The sequence below is a fragment of the Ranitomeya imitator genome, chromosome 3, assembly GCF_032444005.1.
Source record: "Ranitomeya imitator isolate aRanImi1 chromosome 3, aRanImi1.pri, whole genome shotgun sequence".
Lineage (NCBI taxonomy): Eukaryota > Metazoa > Chordata > Amphibia > Anura > Dendrobatidae > Ranitomeya > Ranitomeya imitator.
Genome location: NC_091284.1, coordinates 548,288,957 through 548,310,958, shown reverse-complemented (window position 1 = coordinate 548,310,958; position 22,002 = coordinate 548,288,957). Strand labels below are relative to the sequence as shown.

Genomic DNA, 22,002 nt, shown 5'->3' with positions numbered 1-22,002 from the left:
CTTGTAGAGTAGAATAAATACCTTCTTCATCATAGTTGGACATGTCATCTGCAATCATATTGCCAAAATCCAATAGTAAGTTCCATGTGTCTTTTGGGATTGACCTCTTATGGTGCTCCTAAGAAATTGGAAGAGAGAATATATAACCATCCAAAATTTAGAGCTATATGAAAGATACTCAGTTACAACACGTAAGGAAAAAAACAAACAAAAATGGACTCTAAATGCAGTGAATCTTTTAAAAACAAGTATGATTTATATGTTAACATGCAAATATTCTGTAAAATGAAAAGAGAAACCGCTATATCCATGGCACAACTTGTAAGATTCATAAATGAAAAGAATTGTAAAATTAATACACACTTGTTTAGTTGTCAGACATTCCTTCTTATCAGCCTATGCACATGCACGCTTGGCTGCATGCATGTGTTCACAGCTAGGTGGGAGGGTGGAGGTCTTATCTCCACTAAAAACACGGGATCGGACATGCCTTCTGCCATAGGGAACAGCAAGGACACCCACTTTTCCGAATAACCCCTTGGTGATTGCTGCCATACATACATAGGAGAAGAGCACCATCACAGCCTGGAGCAAGTTCAAGAGCCAAGCCTGCTGCGGTTAACGCCTGCACCCAAAAGTAACTGCTGAAATTGGAGCTAGCTACAATAGCAATATCTTAACCAGTTAAATATAGTAGTTTAACAAAATAAGCTATACAAGTATGGTATCATAACAAGAGATGGGCGAACCCGAATGGTAGAGTTCAAGGTCTGCACGGGATACCTAGTGTTTGTGCATGGATCCTGCACAAGAACATCTCATGGAAGTCCAAGTTACTGTTCGCGTTCGGCAGCCAGAACAAAGCTTGTTGAAAGGCTGCAGCGCAGCCAATCAACAAGCTTTTTCTGTGTGGGCACTTTCAGCCAGATCACAGCCATGTCAAGTATTGGAATGTCTGCGATTGGCTGGCGAACTATGTGAAAAAACAATAAATTAAAAAACAGTGTGGGGTCCTCTCTATTATTGATAACTAGCCCAGGTTAAGCAGAGAGCTGTGGGCTGCAGCCCTCCACTGTCTGCTTTATCTTGGCTGGTTATCAAAAATATACATTTGATAACCAGCCAAGCTAAAGCAGACAGCTGAGGGCTGGTATTTTCAGGCTGAAAAGGCACATGGATATTCTGCCCTCACCAGCCTAAAAAGAGCAGCCTGCAGCTGCCCTAGAAAAGGCAGATAAATTAGATGCCCCAATCTTGGTGCTTTGCCCACGCCATGTTTTCCTTTTAATTCTTTATTTATTAGCTAAATACATGTACAATAAGCTACACAGGCACTGACATCTTTCTTACAGTGCACAAGCATCGGATGGTGAATACTCTGATAAGCATCGCATGCTCCCTCTGCCATCAGTGAGACCAGGTGTACGATGATGAGAGTAGTAGTCATCCTGACCGGCGGTAACCTTTTCACCCCCAGTCACAGCTGCTGGATCACACGCTGTCCTCTCTGTGACAGCGTGTGAACCACGATATCCAGTGACTGTGACTTCAGTAAGGTTACCGCCTGTCAGCTGGTGTCACACAGATGACAGCATGGGAATCATTAGATGTTCGGGACCGCATTCACTTGAAAGGGGCCCAGGTTCAGAATCAAGTTCAGGTACAGTTCTGATACCCAAACCAAACTTTTTTATAAAGCTCAACCGAACCAGACAGACCCCAACAAACATCCACAGGTCTGCCCAACCCTAATCATAACTGTACTGACCTGTAGAACAAAGATACCAGGTGATTTTTACCACAAAGGGATTTAATACATTTTTTTATGTTTTTCAGTACATTTCATGCTAAAATTAATGGCATTCCTCTCTATACTATAACTTATCCTGTCAAAAACGAGTCCTCATATGGCTAGGTCGACAACAAAGTACCATATATACCGTATAAGCCAAGATTTTCAGCCCACTTTTTTGGGCTGAAACTAACCCTCTCGCCTTATACTCGAGTCATACCCGGGGGTCGGCAGGGGAGGGGGAGCGGAGCTGTGTATTAACACTCACCTGCTCCTGGCGCGGTCCCTGCACATCTTTTCCCCGGCGCCGGCAGCTTCTTCCTGTAGTGAGCGGTCACATGGTACTGCTCATTACAGTAATGAATATGGACCCCACTCCCTTAGGGGTGGAGCCGCATATTCATTACTGTAATGAGCGGTACCATGTGACTGCTCACTACAGGAAGAAGCTGCCGGCGCCGGGGAACAGACATGCAGGGACCGCACCAGGAGCAAGTGAGAATAACGTAGTGCGCTATATTCACCTGCTCCCCGTTCCACCGTCGGCGCCGCTGCGTCTTCCGCGTCCTCTGCAGTGACTCTCAGGTCAGAGGGCGCGGCGATGCGATTAGTGTGCGCCACACTCTGCCTGAACGTCAGTGCAGAGGACGGGGAAGACAAAGCAGCGGCCGTCGGTGGAACGCAGACCAGTGAATATAGCAAGTGCCGGGGGCCTGAGAGGTGAGTATGTCATTTTTTTAATTGCAGCAACAGCATATGGGGCAAATGTCTATATGGAGCATCTTATGGGGCCATGTACAGCATTATATGGGACAAATATCTGTACGGGGCCATGTGCAGCATTATATGGGGCAAATATCTGTATGGCGCCATGGCCATGTGTAGCATTATATGGGGCAAACATCTGTATGGGGCCATGTGCAGCATTATATGGGGCAAGTATCTGTATGGGGCCATGTGCAGCACTATATGGGGCAAATATCTGTATGGGGCCATGTGTAGCATTATATGGGGCAAATATCTGTATTGGGCCATGTGTAGCATTATATGGGGTAAATATCTGTATGGGGCCATGTGCAGCATTATATGGGGTAAATATCTGTATGGGGCCATGTGCAGCATTATATGGGGCAAATATCTGTATGGGGCCATGTACAGCATTATATGGGGCAAATATCTGTATGGGGCCATGTGCAGCATTATATGGGGCAAATATCTGTATGGGGCCATGTACAACATTATATGGGGCACATATCTGTATGGAGCATCTTATGGAATATGGGTATGTGCAGCATTCTATGGGGCAATTATCTGTATGGAGTATCTTATGGGGCCATGTGCAGCATTATATGGGGCAATTATCTGTATGGAGCATCTTATGGGGCTATGTGCAGAATTATATGGGGCAAATATCTGTATGGAGCATCTTATGGGGCCATGTGTAGCATTATATGGGGCAATTATCTGTATGGAGCCTCTTATGGGGCCATGTGCAGCATTATATGGGGCAAATATCTGTATGGAGCATCTTATGGGGCCATGTGCAGCATTATATGAGGCAAATATCTGTATGGAGCATCATATGGGGCCATATGAACATTTGTGCAGCATTATATGGGGCATATTTTAATATGAAGCATCTTATGGAGCTCATCATAAACTGTATGGAGCATTATATGGGGCGTATTTTGTATGGAGCATCTTATGGAGCTCATCATAAACTGTATGGAGCATTATATGGGGCGTATTTTGTATGGAGCATCTTATGGGGCCCATCATGAACTGTATGGAGCATTACATGGGGCTCCTGATTCAATATGGATATTCAAAAACACTTAAACTACTGATGTCTCAATTAATTTTATTTTTATTGGTATCTATTTTTATTTTTGAAATTTACCAGTAGCTGCTGCATTTTCCACCCTGGGCTTATACTCGAGTCATTAATTTTTCCAAGTTTTTTGTGGCAAAATTAGGGGGGTCGGTTTATATTCGGGTTGGCTTATACTCGAGTATATACAATAGTTAAAAAAATAAATAAAATATGGCTCATGGAAAAGTAGAGGAAAACCCAAAAGTGCAACATTAAGTGCCCCGGTACTTAAAGGGTTAATGTGTATGGACGTCTTAAGGCGTTTTCAGATCTCAACAGATAGGTTAGAGAAATCTGGCAATGGTCTACAGATAAATCCATCATGGCTATGGTTCTAATGCATCTAACACTGCAACTATTGAAGCCACAATACATATCATTATGACTGATGAATCCGTGTGAAGATCAGAGATACGTACCAACAAAAACTTATTCCAAAGGTCTAAGAATTTGAACCTTCCGGACAATACTAAATTCCAGTATGCGATTGCCATATCCAAATCTGAAAAAAACCCACAAAAAAAACACATCAATAAATGAGATCAGAGATATTCAGAGGGTACAGAGCGGTCAACACACTTCTACACATAGAAAGCTACTAGATGGGATATGCCAGCAAATAGCACGCTAGAGAATCATACCAGAACCATGTAACTTATAACATGAACTTATAACATGAACCATGAACTTATAACTATGAAGTGTAACGTAGCAGGACAACAGGATTATACAACGCCGGTCACTTCTTCAATGGTAAGTTATGGCTTGTGGTCATCACTATACAATAATTCAGTTTCCCAGTATATTAGTACAATTTTTCATTTTGGAAATCAAATGCAGAAATTATTTTCTTGGTACGGTGTCCCACAACTTTTTTGATGATGTAATAGTAATTTTTTTCATCTTGGTGTTCAAAAATCTTTATAAGAGCTTTGTTTATTGCCGTATGAATTGTATTTTTGAATATCTTTCCTCCCCAGGATGTAATTTGTTAAGGGGCGAGTGCACATGTACATATATATAGGGTTCGGGCACTGAGCCTGCTCCACACATGGCAGATGCTAGCTGTGGTATACAGCTCGTGACAGCCTCTAACTGCAAGTGGAGATCGCTCTGACCGCTGAAGTATTAACAATTAAATGGTGCTATTAATCTCTGGCATCCCACTGGGGTGTCCATTTAAGAATCCAGGGTGTCGATGGGTTGCCACAACAGCTGAGGGCTTGTTCAAAGTCCTCGCCACTGCAAAGATGCTCAGCTACAGCCTGGGCTTCATATAAGACTGTAATTTCACTATATATTGTAGGTTTCAAGCCCCCTAGAAAAAACTAAAAACAAAATGTAAAGTAATAAAAACAAAAAACAAAAAAAACAAAACACACTTTTTAAGGGTATGTGCACACGTTGCAGATTCTCTGCGGATCCGCAGCGTTTTTTGAGGTGCAGAAACGCTGCAGATCCGCAATTGATTTACAGTACAATGTAAATCAATGAGAAAAAAAAAATGTTGTGCACACTTTGCGGAAAATCCACTGCGGTTTAAAAGAAGTAGCATGTCACTTCTTTTTTGTGAATCTGCAGCGTTTTTGTACCCATTCCATTTCAGAAAACCACAGGGGTAAAAACCGCAGCAAATCCGCAAGAAAACCGCAGCAAAAATGCACAAAAAACGCTGTGGAACCACAGGTGCGTTTTCTGCCAGGAAAGGAAGAATCCGCACCAGAAATTCCTAAGCCTAATTTGCAACGTGTGCACATAGCCTTAAACGTATAGAAAAAAAGGATTGATTTTAAATCAGCCTCTTTTATTTTTGCAAAAATAAAAAACAATGAACAAAATAAGCATATTCTGTATCGCAATGTCAATAAAAAAGTCTGAACTATCAAAATCTAAATTTATTCACACCATAAAGGGAGAGAAAAAAAAATATCAAAATGACAGCTATTTTTCAGTTGCTGAACACTGCAGAATTTCAGAATATAAGATAGTTTGACGAGCCGGCTGTGAACCAATGGGAAAGGTGTGAGTAGAGTTGAGCGAATATGTTCGGAATCTGAATTTGCCATATTCGTGCTACATTGGTAACTTATTCGTGCCGAATTTATGTTTGATGATCGGCTCTACACATATTGGTTCATTTCTACTCCCATTGACATAAAGCAAAAGCAGTCCAAAAAAGACAAAAGTCCTAAGTACCTACCAAGCCCTTTCTGTCCAGGATTCTTTGCAAAATTAAATGTAAACTGATAGAAGTCTTTAAATTTGAGTGTGTCTTTGATCTCTTGTTCTAATCTAGGGAGCTGGGCTCTTAGTTTTTCTGTACTGTCACACCTGGAAATAGAAAACAAGTTAAAAAGCAGTAAAGCCTTTAGCTTGTCTTGAATAATCCACAATTCCGGCCTTTATTAGTCCGTATCTGCTAAAGTTACCAAGCATTGTAAAATGGAAGCTTTCACACTGATATGGTCCTTCTTACATTGTAGTGTATAGCATTTTACAACAGATTCCAGTTATATCATCCTTGAAGGCCCCTCTTAGGCTGCTTTTCACACATCAGGTTTTCAGTGTCAGGCTAAATCCGGCTAATTTTCAAAAAACCGGATCAGTCGACTGTTGCCACAGGATCAGGTTTTTTTCCCATAGACTTGTATTAGTGCCGGATTGCACCGAATGACACTGCGTTTCGTCTGGTTTTTCCAACATTCGCCGGATTTAGCCTGACACTGAAAACCTGATGTGTGAAAGAAGCCTTAAAGGAGTTCTCCGGGAAAAAACAAAAAGACTGAAAAGGAAATATCATCAGAAATAAAGTCCTAAATAGCTTTAATTAGTAAATTACAATTGTTTTGTCTAGTGAGGTATAGCATAAGAATGGCCGCCATCCTGCTGCACCGAGAGAAGCCTGTCCAGTATGAAGCTCCACTGCCAAGCCATATTCAGAATATGAGCAGACTTATCTAATCACCCCTGGTATCTCCAGCATTAGATCAGATAGACAGGGTGGACAGCATGGTGAGCAGCGTATTTTTAGCTCATCACTCCTGGTAGCTCCAGCATTAGATCAGATAGACAGGGTGGACAGCATGGTGAGCAGCGTATTTTTAGCTCATCACTCCTGGTAGCTCCAGCATTAGATCAGATAGACAGGGTGGACAGCATGGTGAGCAGCGTATTTTTAGCTCATCACTCCTGGTAGCTCCAGCATTAGATCAGATAGACAGGGTGGACAGCATGGTGAGCAGCGTATTTTTAGCTCATCACTCCTGGTAGCTCCAGCATTAGATCAGATAGACAGGGTGGACAGCATGGTGAGCAGCGTATTTTTAGCTCATCACTCCTGGTAGCTCCAGCATTAGATCAGATAGACAGGATGGACAGCATGGTGAGCAGCGTGTTTTTATATCTCCAGCATTAGATCAGATAGACAGGGAGGACAGCATGGTGAGCAGCGTGTTTTTATATCTCCAGCATGAGATCAGATAGACAGCATGGTGAGCAGCGTGTTTTTATATCTCCAGCATTAGATCAGATAGACAGGGTGGACAGCATGGTGAGCAGCGTATTTTTAGCTCATCACTCCTGGTAGCTCCAATAGATTAGTATATACAAAGGGAGTATGATTCTACACATGAAATGAAGTGGAATTTGCCAATTAAATGGATTATGGAATTTGTTAATATTTCATTTAGTTATGTATTCTTGGAAAACTCTTAAAGGGAACCTGTCACCCCACCCAGGCATTTGTAACTAAAAGAGCCACCTTGAGCACTAATGCTGCATTCTGACAAGGCGGCTCTTTTAGTTCTTGTTCCTGGCACTGCTGAAAGAATAGTTTATGAAATTTGTCCCTCATACCTTGAAATCGTCCTGGGGCAGGTCTTTCCCCCCCTAATAGAGATGCACCACAGCCGTCACTCATGGCCTCTGGGCGCCGCCTCCTCTGAAGGAGGAGATGCACGGGGACGCACATTAGCGTCCCCGGCGCCTGCGCTGTAAGTTTGAAGGGCAGCGCAACTGCGCATGCCCGAAAAAAAAAATAATAGCGCAGGCACCGGGAACGCCAATGAAGGAAGAGGAGGCGGCGCCCAGAGGCCATGAGTGACGTCAGTGGGCGTCTGGATTAGGGGGAAAGACCTGCCCCAGGACGATTTCAAGGTATGAGGGACAAATTTCATAAACGATTATTTCAGCAGTGCCAGGAACAAGAACTAAAAGAGCCGCCTTGTCAGAATGCAGCATTAGTGCTGCACAAGGTGGCTCTTTTAGTTACAAACGCCTGGGAGGGGTGACAGGTTCCCTTAAGCGGCTGTCCAAAAAGACATACGGTAAGTGGAAACTGTTGTAATGTGCTGTACTGTATTACAAGAAGGCCAACAGCTAGTCTGAAACCTCAACATGGAAGATGACTAAATGGCATCCATGTTAAGAACTTCAATAACATGACTTTAAATGTAAATTAATTGTGACATGGACCTACTTGTTTTCCTCTACTACTAAGATGAAGCAGAGAGACCACCTTCAAATGGACATTCACAATTGTGTAGTAAAGTGATAATCAACAGGAATACAGATTAAAAAGGCTTAGATTTTTTTTAAAGAAAAGAACATAAATACATATGTAAAAGGAAAAAAAATGATTGTTCCGAATTTAATGAAAACACTTAACACTTGGAATCAGGAGGGACAAAATTGCTATTTTTGGGCAGATCAGTTCATGCATTGCTGTTGTACCTATTCTCCTTCCCTTTATCTTCTACCATTCCTTGGTTTAACTCTTTGGGCAAGTGTCTTTTTCCAACTACACTAACTCTGTAAGATACTAAGATGCTCTGGATCTGTAGCACTGGATACCTGTTCTGTACCGGTGCCAGGATGAGCTGCTTCTGTTGGCGGCTCCATTTGATTTTACTGTATACTGTGTGTACAGTCCTCAGTCCTGTCCCCAATATAGTCGGTAATTTTCAGTGTCCAGCAGTTTTCTTTGACCATTATATGTAATTAATTGCTTACTTGCTTATTTAATCTTCATTTTATTTTCTATCATTTTTGGATGACAATTTGGTGTTTTCAAAACCAATTTATGAGTTTATTATTCTCAAACTACAATGTTTTCGACTACAATATGGGTCATCACATTGCGCATGCATACGCAGGACCCGAAAGTTACAAACTCACATATACAGCATGCCTGCAAAGATGAGGACAGAACTTTGTTTGCATTAATCACTCTACACAGGCACACACAGTATTTGTGTCTAGTAGAGATAACAATACCGCAAACATTCAGAGGATCAGAAGTTACCAGTATGATGAAGTCTGTCCCTTCCACTAGGTTTTAGGTCTACCTCACTGCAGTACAGAAAACTTTATTTGCTGGAACCTATTTCTAGATATGTACAGTTTCCAGCTCAAATTTAAAGGGGTTCTTCCACTTTCAGGAAAGTGGACCCCAAGTGATCTATAACACTAATCAGAGCAGATACTCATCCTCCCTGGTTCCCCCCACCCTGCTAAGGTCTCCGCTGCAAAGGTGATAACGCATCTTTAGTGAGCAACATTGCTGCAGCCAATCGCTGAGCTCAGTGGCTCCCGCCATCCACCTCGGCCCAGCTAGTGATTGGCTGCAGCAGTGATGTATGATGTAGACGTGATGTCAGTGTGCCAAACAGAACAACGAGGCCTATGCAGCAGCGGGAAGCCGGCTCTGGAACCGCAGAGGGCGAGTACCTGCTCTGTTTAGTATTTTAAAGCATTTGGAGGCCAATTTCCTGAGAGTAGAAAACCCCTTTAATGTTACGGTTTTCCTATATGTGACAGGTGAAAGTGTGACAACTAGTTTGCTACTAATAAAACACATGTATTTTATCGATCTGATAACAATGGAACCAAATACTCACCCTAGCTCTGTCATGCCGTCTACAAATTCCTTTTTACTAAATTCACATTGCGTAGCAGCTCTGAACTTCCATGCGATGACCAATACACTGGTACTTGCTGGATCCAAATGTAAGTCATCGCAGAACAACTGGATGCCGTCTATCCCTATTTTATTTTCATCTTGAGGGTCTAGAAATAAAAAAAGGCATATTTTATAGGGCTAATAGAAGAGTCCTTGGGTACAGTAGTGTGCAGCCAACCCCTCCCACCATATTACTTACAGCAGTCACCGGAGACAGTAGTCCTGTCTGACGGACCATAGTCTGCTCTAGTCAGGAGACATTCCCACCAGGCATTGTGCTCTGTGTCACTCACACAGCAGCCTTCAGTAAACTCAGCCCCGCCAACTATATGGAGCTGTGGCTCTCAAGTTCTTTAAAGGGGTATTCTAAAGACCAAAACATTGATGGGCTATTCTTAGGACTGTGCATTTAAAGGGAACCTGTCACATCAAGCATCTAAACTGTCCCCAGCGCATTGTTAGTGATGCAATATGTGGAGTGAGCCATACTTGGGCAGTGTCGAGCGGGGAGCCGCACATGCGCCGTGAGGTGCGGCCGGGTCCATGCTACACACTGCACATGCACGGCTGCCTGCTCGACACTGCGATTCCAATGACGGCACAACCAGGGAAATCAATCAAATTGTGTGGGCAGTGCTGCCCGTGACTGAACAGAAAATGAAGGCCCCACCTATGACTAAACAAGCAGCTAGTATATGAAGTGATTCTTGGACATCATTACAGAACCATTTGTAATGAAAAAAAAAAAAGTGTCACTAACAACGGACTGGGGACAGTTTAGATGCTTGAAGTGACGCGACAGGTCCCCTTAAGGAGAAACCTTGGATCCTTCATTATGCTGGCTAACAGTATGGGAGCTGGATCTCTGCGATCATTTATGGATGGCCTATCCTAAGAATTGGACACGCCAGGAAAATCCCTTTAATGTCTGTTCTAAGATGAAATCAATGTCAGTATATTTACATACAGGTAGAGCACTTCAGATTTTCGGAATTAAATCAACCAAAGCTAAAAATGTAACATGAACGTTGCATAACAGAACATTAGATTGGCTATCCCACTTATAACATAAAGACAGCAGCTGTAGAACACAAAATATATAAAAAAAAACACACAAAATCAACTCTTAAAGCCACTGCCAAGACAGAGCTGACGCTCTAGGGGCCCCACACAGATCAGCACACATTTTGCACCGGTTTGCTTTTACACGTTCTAGGTTTCTCTGCACATTCAATTGTAATGTGGTCTGTGGCCATAACTCAGCTGAGAGGAGCTCAGAAATAGACAGATAGGTGGGACACACTCTCCTGCTGGACTGTCAGGGCGAGCTCACTGATGGATGCTCCGGTAGAGAGCGGCTTTCCTCATACACTGACCAACACTTGTCTATACAATGGCGGCTGGTGGAGGAGCAGGTGACCTGTCCATCAGCCTGCTCCAATTGCGTAACACCTCACATAAGGAGCCCTTTGTCTTTTTCTGAGCTCCTCTCAGCTGAGTTATGGCCACAGACTATATTAACCCATTAAGGACCAGGCCTGTTTGTCACTTAACGGGTTGGTCCAGCATCTAAAATGTCCTTTCCAAATACCTGCCTTTCCACCCAAACTACTTTTGTAATTTGCTTTATTACACAACATCCACCTCTTCTCCGTGTGTTTTATTCCCCACTTGACTGCTAATCCCAGAATAAATAGATATTTCATCAAGTAAAACAGGCAGTTATACTGAATCTTTTCCCACAAACCTGCCCATCAATCTGTTCCGCTTCTCCAGCTCTAGAACATGAGGTCCATAGATTTTACATTTCAAAGCGGACAGGCTTTCCTTAAAAGACACAGTCTAGTTTGTGCCACACTAAGCTTTTTCACAACATCCACCAAAAATTGGTACAATCTGTTTAATAAACTTGTATCAAAATTAAGGAGGTTATCCAGGACTTCAGTTACTGTATTCTTTCCTTTGGGGCTAAGAACTTACAGGCATGTTGGTTACCAATCACCTGCTAGTTTTACCTGACAGTGATCTCTGCCAGCTCAGTGGTTACAGACCGCTCCGACCAGCAATTCACCTCAGGTGACATCTCGCCGATTGAGCAGCCACTTCTGTTTTGCTCTTTCGACAGAGCGCCAATGATTGACAGCTGTCTCCCCGATGCCTAACTGTGGGGAGCCGGCTGTCAATCAGCAGGACGCTGGCAGTGACGCCCCATCGATAGAGCAGACCTGAAGAGCTGATCTATTGATAGGTGGTGAAATGAAGGAGAGTCACCACCTGAGCTGGCATAGATCACTGCCAGGCAGAACAGGCAGTTAGAAACTACCAGCCTGTAAGTTCTTAGCCCCATAGGAGTTACACAATCATATGTTCCCTCCTAAGGACAGGTGATGGAAGCAGAAAGGCACACGTGACTGAAGAACACCAGAACCTTTTGTTCTAGCCATCAAAACAAGTGTCAATTCTTGGACACAACTCGTACTGGCTTTTATGGCCAACATTAATGGGGCCAACAGCTCTGCAAATGATATATATCTTCTTACAAGATAAGTAATACATATCTTATTGCTAGTGGCTTCACCAATGATTAGAAAAGGGGTCTTGAAACCTTCTCCTCAATGAATGGAGAAGAGAGTTAAAAAGGAATGGCAGTCGAGCATCCCTTCCAAGTATATGGGGCTGGCAGAATCAGGAGAGTGCTGTGTCTTACCTGAAATGGAGACTACACTGAAGGTAAAAATCAAATATATCACTTATCAGCTCCTATAAATATGTGATCAATGTCATCCATGGACAAATCTCTTTTTAAAGGGGTTATTTGATCATTAATGTATGTTCCCACAGGGCATAAATGCAGTGGATTTTCCATTGTGGATTTATTTGAGAAGGGCTACTGCATATTAGTGTACCAGCCTTCTGAATGAGTTTTCAGGAAAATATTCACACACTGATAAAGAAATCTACAGTGGAAAATGTGGCCTTGAAGTCTGCAGCACGTCAATTCATGCTGAGGTCAGTATCTACAGTATTTCACCCTTTGCAATGAACACCACAAAATGTCTATAAAATCTGCGGGAATGCTGTGGCACCATCAAACACTGGCAGGGATGACGGGAGCCCACGCATCTATATCATCAATGCTGCAGCCTGTCGACAAGGATCAGTGGCAGGGAGGCAGCGCTGGGCCTGGGGAGGGAGACTAAAGCTGTGTTGGGGACATTTTCTACCCCTGAACATTACTTCCGGACAACTCCTTTAACAGTGTATCCTAAAGATAGGCAATTATCAAGCACTGTAATCGCTGCTCCCCTTTGTTTAGTGCACAGCTCCTCAGCCATATACAGAGGTTATACAGAAAGACAGATAATTAAAGGTCCTTACCTTTGTAGCGATTATACAATTGCTCTAATTTCTTTTTGTCTACGGTACTTTTCATTGACTCTTTGCAGTACAAGGCTGTGTTCTGGAAGTAGTTGTCTGTGGCCAGTTCTAGTTTCCAGTCATTCTGTGTTAAACAGTATATTGCAGTCCTTTCCCCAGCCTGGGTAAATGCCATAAACTGGCGCACCTTGTCCTTCTGAGACGACTTAAGTTTATGCTTTGGGATGCAAAAGAAGCGGTTTCAGCATGGTACTCATGTCATTCATTATAAAGATTTACGTCTGTGGATGTGCGCATGCTTCATGTCAGCATCACACGTCATATCGGCATAAGACGACAAAGCTTTGTTCTTCTGAGCTTAAAATCTCAGATCTGTAGACTCAGAGGGCAGCGTCTATATATCTGTATTGACCACAAACTAGACTTTTGTAAGAAATTCTACTTTGACTTAGAAATGTCACACCACTCCCTAAACGCTCGCCCTCCTCAAATAGAAATACAGCTAAAGGAACGTCATAGGCCAACGAGACGCAAACCTAAAATTTTCTGTACCATATAAGAACAGTAAGAATAGGGCTGCGTGGCGACGCTGGATCGTGACCAAAAAACAGCATGCTAATGACAACAGCTAAAAATGTCATTTTTAATAGTGGCTATTTTGGCAGATCACCCTGCAGCCACTAACAATGAGAAAGCTATAAGCTACTGGCATTCGCAAACAGCTCAGAACTACATGTCATACGACTTTTGGCTGCATCATGACCATAACATGTAGACACAAGATAAAGACTAGTGCAAATTTCCTTTTATCCACCATATCAAGGGCCAAAAGATTCTGGATTATTAACCATGGCCCATTTGTTTATAAGCTACAAACACCTTCCAACTTTTTAAGAACAGAAAGGGGTACAAATCATGCGTGCGCCGCGACAAGTTTACACCACGCCCCAAATCCACGCACATTTACAATTTCTTTCTCCGCTGGCAGGAGATGTCAGAGGGGCGCTGGCAGTGAGGGACATTCAGCAGATGTCCGAGACTGCAGGGTGTGGACCCAAATCAGGGACGGTCTACTGTATCCAGGGATCTCCGGTCCAGCGTCCAGGTCAGTGCTACCTGGCAGCTGGGTGGGAGACCGCAAATCTCTTATGTGCTGGCGTCTATTGAACAGCCAGGGCTAGTACGACATCATCTGTGCGTCCTGCTCATCTCTACATTTATGGATTTATTATTTTGTGCTTTCATTCACTGTCGCAGCCACCAGAACTTGCTCATATTTACGTACTTTTACAATACAACATCTGTTTTTTTGTGTTGCAAGGCCGTGTTCACATGGTGCAGAAATACTTTTTTTGCTTTCTGCAGGTGTCCGCACCAAACTACCGGTACTCAAAAAACAATATTCTCCCCCATATTTGATGTGTTTTTGGTGCAGATGTGAAGTCGCGTTCTTAATGTGTGTTTTATAGCGCAGAAAAGTTTTGATTCTGCACTCAAAGTAATTGCAGTTTTTTACATATGTTGTTTTTTAGATTTCACATAGAAGACAAAAGGGAAAAAAGCACCAAAACCGCACAGTTCTCATGAAATCACATCCACTTTGCTTGGGTAGTTTAGCAGCAGAACTTCTGTGCAAAAAAGCAGCAGAAAATATGCAACATTTACGCTACATGTGAACAACAAGGTCTTGTTAAGTAAATGCGATTCCATGAAATCTCCGCCCTCGGGGTGTCTAAAGACCCTGCTGAACTCTATAGTTTTGGTACATTTTTTCTCCATAGGCTTCTTCTGGGGAAAAAAAACAAACAACTGCTGCATTTTCAAGAGCAGAATCAAAGCGTTTCTGTACTATTAAAGAAGAGTCAATAACTCTGCTTCATATCCGCACTAAAAAAGGGCAAAAACGCATAAAAGAAAAGCACAAAACACGCAATAATCAGAGAACACGTTGTTTGATGTGGACATTTGCAGAGAATAAAAGCAATAGAAAGAACGCAGCATTTGCGCTACGTGTGAACACGACCTCAGCGTTAGTTTCATTACATTTTTTTATGGGTTTGAGATATCAATCAAGCCATTTTTTACAGATACCCATAATCTGATCACTGTGTTGTGCAGGTCATTACAATTACAGGGACACCAAATATGTCCGTGTTAGGCTTCTTTCACATTTCAGTCTTTTTGTTTCCGACACAATACGTCGTTTTGTGAAAAAAACGGATCCAGCAAATGTTGGTGGTGGATCCGTTTTTTCTCATAGACTTGTAGTAGCGACAGATCGCCTTCCGTTTCATTAGTCATGACTGATCAGTCGTAAATTCTGTGTGAGTCGGGCGGAGACAATGTAGCTAGAAACGGTTTTTTGTGTCCGTCGGAAAATCGCGCAGCGACAGATCCTGCACTGTCGTCGTAAGCTATAATGGAAGCCTATGTTTCAAAAGACGGAATCCAGCGACAGACTCCGTTTTTTTAAACTGAGCATGCCTGGCTCTCTCTCTCTCCAGAACTCTCTCTCTCCAGAATTTTATTACTAAGAATTCAGGCACCACCTGCTTCAACGGATCCATAAAAAAAAATGGATCCAGTGCATCTGTTTTTTACAATCAGTGAAGTATCCGCCTTTTCAACACTTTGAAGGATTGTGACTGATTGTAAAAAAACTGAAGTGTGAAAGAGGCTGATTTGTGATATTCATTTATTTTTTAAATGTATTAAAATTGATATTTTGTTCATTACACTGGTCAACGCAATTTTTCAGGCAAAAGGTTTTACACCATTTGAAGTCAATTTTGGCTGCTGATTATGAATATGAACTCCGTTTTTGGCTATCACATCAGGATTTCGAGATATTTTCAATTTTTGATGAAAATTACTCCTAATGTTTTATGATAAAAAAACATGATTTTCGGTACTACATTTTGTATATTTTTAATCAAGGAATAACAAAGATTACAAAGTCTATGTACAGCAAATGAAATATACTTACAGAATTAAACTACAAAATATAAAAATACATATATATGGCACACAGATGAATGACAAATGGCAGTTAGTTGAACTTTCTTTTCTTGGCTGATCTGCAATGTACAGCTTCTGGGTGGTCTCTCATCAAGCTCCAGCAATAGTCAACCATCATATGCGAGTCCCTCCGGCCTTGATACCGTTCTTCCATTGTTTCAATGTCCTGATGAAAACGCTCCCCTTGTTCCTCGTTCACATCCCCAAAGTTCTCTGGAAAAAAGTCCAAATGGCTGTGTAAATAGTGAATCTTGATACTCATTCTACATCAAGATTTCGCAGACTCATTAGTAGCTCTTCCACAATCTCCTCATAGTTGTCTGCTTTCTTATTCACTAGAAAATTCTCCACCACATTACAAAATGCATTCCAAGCTCTTTCTTCGGTCTCATTCATTGATGTGATAAAATTTGGGTCTCTCATAAGTGTTCTTATTTGAGGTCCATCAAATATTCCAGCCTTTTTCTTCTCTTCACTAAGACCAGGAAAAGTTGAACATGTATAGTTAAAGCATTCTCCACTGTGATTGAGAGCTTTGACGAACTGCTTCATCAATCCAAGTTTTATGTGTAAGGGAGGAAAGACAATGTCCTTCCTATCCACTAGAGGATCATGGATGACATTCTTATCGCCAGATGCCAAACTCTGTCGCTGAGGCCATTCAGTTTTCACCCAATGCTCTGCTGTAGCTCTACTGTCCCAGTAGCACAGACAAGGCTGTTATAACAAATGGGAATTATGCATGTTCAAAGAAAACAAAGATATTCTCACATTTATTGGGAGACTAAATGAAAACTAAATTTACCTTAGTGAACCGTATAAACAGGCACTTTTCATACACTACTTATATTTATCATGGAATTCATGAAAATGGGCTATATACCTATAGCGCAAAAACGTGATGTGATACAGAAATTACAAGATCAGATTTGAATTCAGCACCCTCAACTTAGTCTAAAACTGTTCTTAAAGTCAATGCCAGAATTTTTTTTATTTTGTAGACCAGTGTTATCAATTGTTTTTTTAGTAATTTTATAGGATGAAAAAAATCTCTTATTAGTTCTGCAGAATAAAAATACATTGTTTATGGTGGATAATGCAGAAGGGGAGTTGGGAGATTCTATGGAGGGGGGTAGACTTAAAGTAGCAGATCAATTCAAATATTTGGGGATACTAATCTTTTCACCGATCACGAATTACTTACATATGAATCTTAAGGTACCGTCACACTAAACGATATCGCTAGCGATCCGTGACGTTGCAGCGTCCTGGCTAGCGATATCGTTCAGTTTGACACACAGCAGCGATCAGAATCCTGCTGTGACGTCGTTGGTCGCTGCAGAAAGTCCAGCACTTTATTTCGTCGCTGGACTTCCTGCTGACATCGCTGAATCGACGTGTGTGACGCCGATTCAGCGATGTCTTCGCTGGTAACCAGGGTAAACATCAGGTTACTAAGCGCAGGACCGCTGTGCTTTCCGGCCGCTGTGCTTACACAGGGCAGAGAAGCAGAGCGCCGAGGGACAGACAGCGGAAGGTAAGTATGTAGTGTTTTTTTTTTTTTACTTTTACGCTGGTAACCAGGGTAAACATCGGGTTACTAAGCGCGGCCCTGCGCTTAGTAACCCGATGTTTACCCTGGTTACCGGCATAGTTGGTCGCTGGAGAGCTGTCTGCGTGACAGCTCTCCAGCGACGCTGCAGCGATCCGGCCCTGCGCTTAGTAACCCGATGTTTACCCTGGTTACCGGCATAGTTGGTCGCTGGAGAGCTGTCTGCGTGACAGCTCTCCAGCGACGCTGCAGCGATCCGGATCGTTGTCGGTATCGCTGCAGCGTCACTTAGTGTGACGGTACCTTTACACCGCTGCTGGGAACTCTTAAGGCAAAGGTAGGGGTTTGGTCTAAGTTGCATTTATCTGTTGTAGGCCGAATTAATCTCATTAAGATGATTCTGATGCGCAAGATACTGTATGTTCTCCATAACTCACCTATTTGGATACCACGTGTAAAATTCAAATTGATTAACTCTTTATTTAGAGGCCTGGTGTGGGGGAGGCAACACCCGCAAATTAGATTGGAGACACTTCAACGCCCTAAGGACGCGGGAGGCTTGGCTTTACATAACCCGGAAATATATTTCTTGGCGGCCCAATGTCAGCATTTAAAGGGCTGGGAACATAAGTCGTCTACCAATATAGCACAACTTTTGATAGAAAGGGTGGTGAAGAGAAGTCCGGCGGTACAGTGTCTGGAAGAGGTCTATAATTTGTAAAGCGCTGCGGAATATGTTGGCGCTATATAAATAAAAATTATTATTATTATGGATCCCTAGGGATACTGGGGAAGAAATACCCAACATTATTTCTGATATATAAAGTATGGGGGAGTTAAACAAATTTGCGGGGTTGCTTGTCTGACCAGGTTTTCTCCGCTGTGGTTTAATAATTATCTACCGGAGTTTTTGGCGATGGGACAAATACCAGAATGGCAAGCGAGGGGGATCCGGTATGCCTGTCAGATTTTAGAGCGACGGGAGTTGAAATCCTTTTCCCAGCTACAGTCGGAATATGGTCTTAAGGCATCTGGGGGGTTGCACAAGTGCGGCATGCGTTTGTGGCCCAGAATGAGGGGGATTGTTTCCAAATTCAAAACGACTTAGTATTAGACTACATCTGTGGAGTGGGGACAACCAGGGGTGCTATTTCATCTTTATATAAGGATCTGCTTCACACTCACCTACTAGAATATCCGATTGGTGAGAGGGCTAAATGGGAAAGAGCTGGGTCGTTTAGAGCAGAGGTGTCAAACTGCATTCCTCAAGGGCTGCAGACAGGTCATGTTTTCAGGATTTCCTTGTACTGCACAGGTGATAATTTAATCACCTACACACATAATGATTACAGCACCTTGTGCAAAGCTAAGGAAATCTTGAAAACACGCATGGTTTGTGGCCCTCGAGGAATGCAGTTTGACACCCCTGGTTTAGAGGATGAAACGTGGGAGTCTGTATTAGAATGGATACCGAAACTATCACTGAATGAGCGGTATAGGCTCTCCCAGCTTTATATTGTACACAGAGTGTATAGATCCCCGGATGTCCTGTATAGAGGTGGGCTGAGATCTGACTCGGAATGCCCTAGATGTAGGAATGATAGTGCTGGAATGTTTCATATGTTATGGTTGTGTCCGAGATTGACTGCTTTTTGGTTGGTGGTTGTAAGCCGGATAGAAGGGGCATACAGATGTGTAATTCCAAGAGAACTTTTGGTGTGCGTGCTGGGGTATGTGGGAGAGATAACTGTGGATAACAAGCTGAAAATAGCAATCGCTAGACTACTATACATGGCTCGAAAGGTCATTGCCAAAAACTGGATCAAAGAGGAACCTCCCTCGAGGGGAGAATATCTTAAATATGTGAAGCAGGTCATTACCCTGGAAAAGGGTGTATATCAGAAAAGAGGGAAGATGGGCCTGTGTGATAAATTGTGGATGCCCTGGCTGGATCTAGGCTAGGGGAGGCTAAGAGAAGTTAGGCCTGAGGAGGGTTCGCCTATATATTTATGGTGTACTAGTGTACAAATAAAAGTTATTGTATATGGATAACATATATAATACCACAGGATATGTTAAGAGGAAGGCGTGAGCTGTCTAAAAGGGAAGGAGGGGGGCGGGATGGGTAAGGGAGGGTTAAGAGTGGGAAAAATGGAAATGTACACCTTATGTGAAATGTTTTATTGTACTCTTATATTTAATAAAAAACATGAGTTAAAAAAATAAAAATACATAGAAATACATTGTACACAGCAGTGGATTTCTATGTGGCTCAGCAGCTTAGGCTCCTGCCAGTAATGTTGAGTTTGTGGGTTCAAGATGTTGGGAGACTCCCAAAATAGAGAAAATTACATTTTTATAATTGATGCTTATTATTTGTACTACTTTTATAGGAACAAAAAAATATATATTTCTTCACCTCAGAATATAGGGAACATAGAAATACATTGTTATATGTACACTGTATCTCCACGGACATGTACAATCTGCTTCTGGGTTCACTGACTGCAATAGAGGTGAAGATTACCAAATGTTTCTATGTCATTATAAGCCTGATTACAGGAAGGTGAAGCAGTGAATGTATAATTTAATGTATGCACTGAGCAGAGAGAAGGGGCCGCACCCCCGAGGAGGAGGAGCTGCAGATGTCGGAGAGAGGTGAATTTCAGAAGCTGGGACAAAAGCTCTGATGTGACGCGAGACTGAGTCCGCAAATTGGGAAAGCCCTGCTGAATCTAGGAAGATTGGGAGCTATGCAAAAATGTCCTCCCAAAGTCTCCTGACCCCTCTAATAGGGCAGCATGAATCAGTGATGAGCAATGGACAATTAGAGGTGGGGAGATATATGCCACTCAACCCAGTAGACACATCTCCGACAAACAATGGTGTACCGCCAATGGCAGCAGAGCATGTGGCCACTATGGGGCCTGTGAGCCACTGTCCACATGAAGCCATCTTGTTGTTAACAGTATTTGCACCCTTACAATGCAGATACCGTTGAACAGAATGATGGAGCAAGGAGCCGTTGACTGTATTACACCTTTAAGTCTCAGGGAAGCAGGTGTGGTGACATCACTAGATCGCAACTACTGTGTGGAACCTGAGTCAGTACTTGTCTTGGAGGACACGGTGTGTCCTTGTAAAGTGTGGGTAGTGGGACTGTGAGAGCATGTTACTGTGGGAGTCAGTGTGTGGTCATTATACTGTGAAAGGAGTCACTGTGGTGGGTTACTGTAACAGAGGGGATCATCATATGGTGTGGTGGGACATTTTTTGGAGCAACATAGTAAAGAGGAGTTTTATTGGAACACTAATTAGCTTCAGTAGGTTCACTACATCTGTGTACGTGCCGCAATGCAAGTTCTTCTCCTTGGGAAGTGTGACCTATGACTATAACCATACTGATGTGACCCTGCCTACCCCACCAAATAATCTGTTTTGTATTTTTTTGGAGTGTGGTGGGGCAGGTATTCTGACTTTTGTTAAGGAGCCTCATTCTTTCTGTATAAGTTCCTGATGACACATTAAACTGGTTGGCCAACTAATGCTCGTGCAGTAATTATGGCTACTAGCATAGGTTGTTTGTACTTAGTCTTCTGCTCGGTACAGTCTTCAGTGTGGAGAATTAGCAGAAGTCAACTGTAATAAAGACTACTGTGTGTATTCATTTATAGTGTATATGAACAAGTCTCAGGCTCGGTTCACGCTTGCTTTAGTTGTCTATTACAGACAAATGTTGAAAATGTCTTAAGTAAAATGGATTTCCAAAGAAGAGATGTCACTTTGCTAGGATAAAGCAATATCTTCCTGAAGGGTACACTGTCAAAATCCCAACCCTTCCTCAGATTTAAAGGGCTGTTGCAGTAATTAAGCACAGTGGCTATTCAGCTGTAGTGCTCCTGTCCACCTGGATCTGCAGGTATGACTCATTAGAATTGAACCGAATTGTCGTTGGGTGGGGCATTGTAGCACAGAAAATAAAATATACCAGTCCTTTGGGGGTCTAGATCATCAGGGGTGTCAGATCCCCCCCTTGTTTCTAGGGTTTTGTCATATGTTTGCAATTATTATCTAATAACAACACGTCTTTCAGTACTTTTTGATTCACTAGAGAAGCAGATTGGCCTCGCTAATAATGTAATGCATTTCCAATTTTCACACTCCTTCCTTCTACAAAGACACAGTTTATTTCAAGATCTATTATTTATTAAGACGCAGTAAAAGTACAGCGCGAAATAGCGACCTACACACATGCGCTAGCTAAGACCAACAAATATTTTGTCAGTAAGATCTGGTGTATGAAGACAGAAAAATGCATGGTTCTTCCCACGTCAGGCACTCAGTGGAGGTTACAATGAGCCTAGTAACACATTCCATGCAGTCATTTTATGGCAAGCACCGGCCATTTATCGAGGATCTGCGTCTTTAAC

At 42.5% G+C, this 22,002-nt stretch overlaps 1 protein-coding gene across 3 annotated transcripts in view; it reads right to left on the bottom strand.

Moving 5' to 3' along the window:
- The window catches only part of DCUN1D2 (defective in cullin neddylation 1 domain containing 2), a 45,981-nt gene that overhangs the window by 4,899 nt on the left and 19,080 nt on the right, over positions 1 to 22,002 (bottom strand). For 2 of the 3 annotated variants that reach the window (XM_069757879.1, XM_069757881.1), the window contains exons 2-6: positions 13,003 to 13,219; positions 9,563 to 9,731; positions 5,866 to 5,996; positions 4,085 to 4,167; positions 22 to 118 (exon numbers count right to left, since the gene is read on the bottom strand). In XM_069757879.1, the coding sequence (XP_069613980.1) occupies positions 22 to 118; positions 4,085 to 4,167; positions 5,866 to 5,996; positions 9,563 to 9,731; positions 13,003 to 13,219 (697 nt within the window). Of the gene's footprint in view, positions 1 to 21; positions 119 to 4,084; positions 4,168 to 5,865; positions 5,997 to 9,562; positions 9,732 to 13,002; positions 13,220 to 15,988; positions 16,234 to 22,002 lie in introns of all 3 variants that reach the window. The other variant, XM_069757880.1, reaches the window with a different exon arrangement.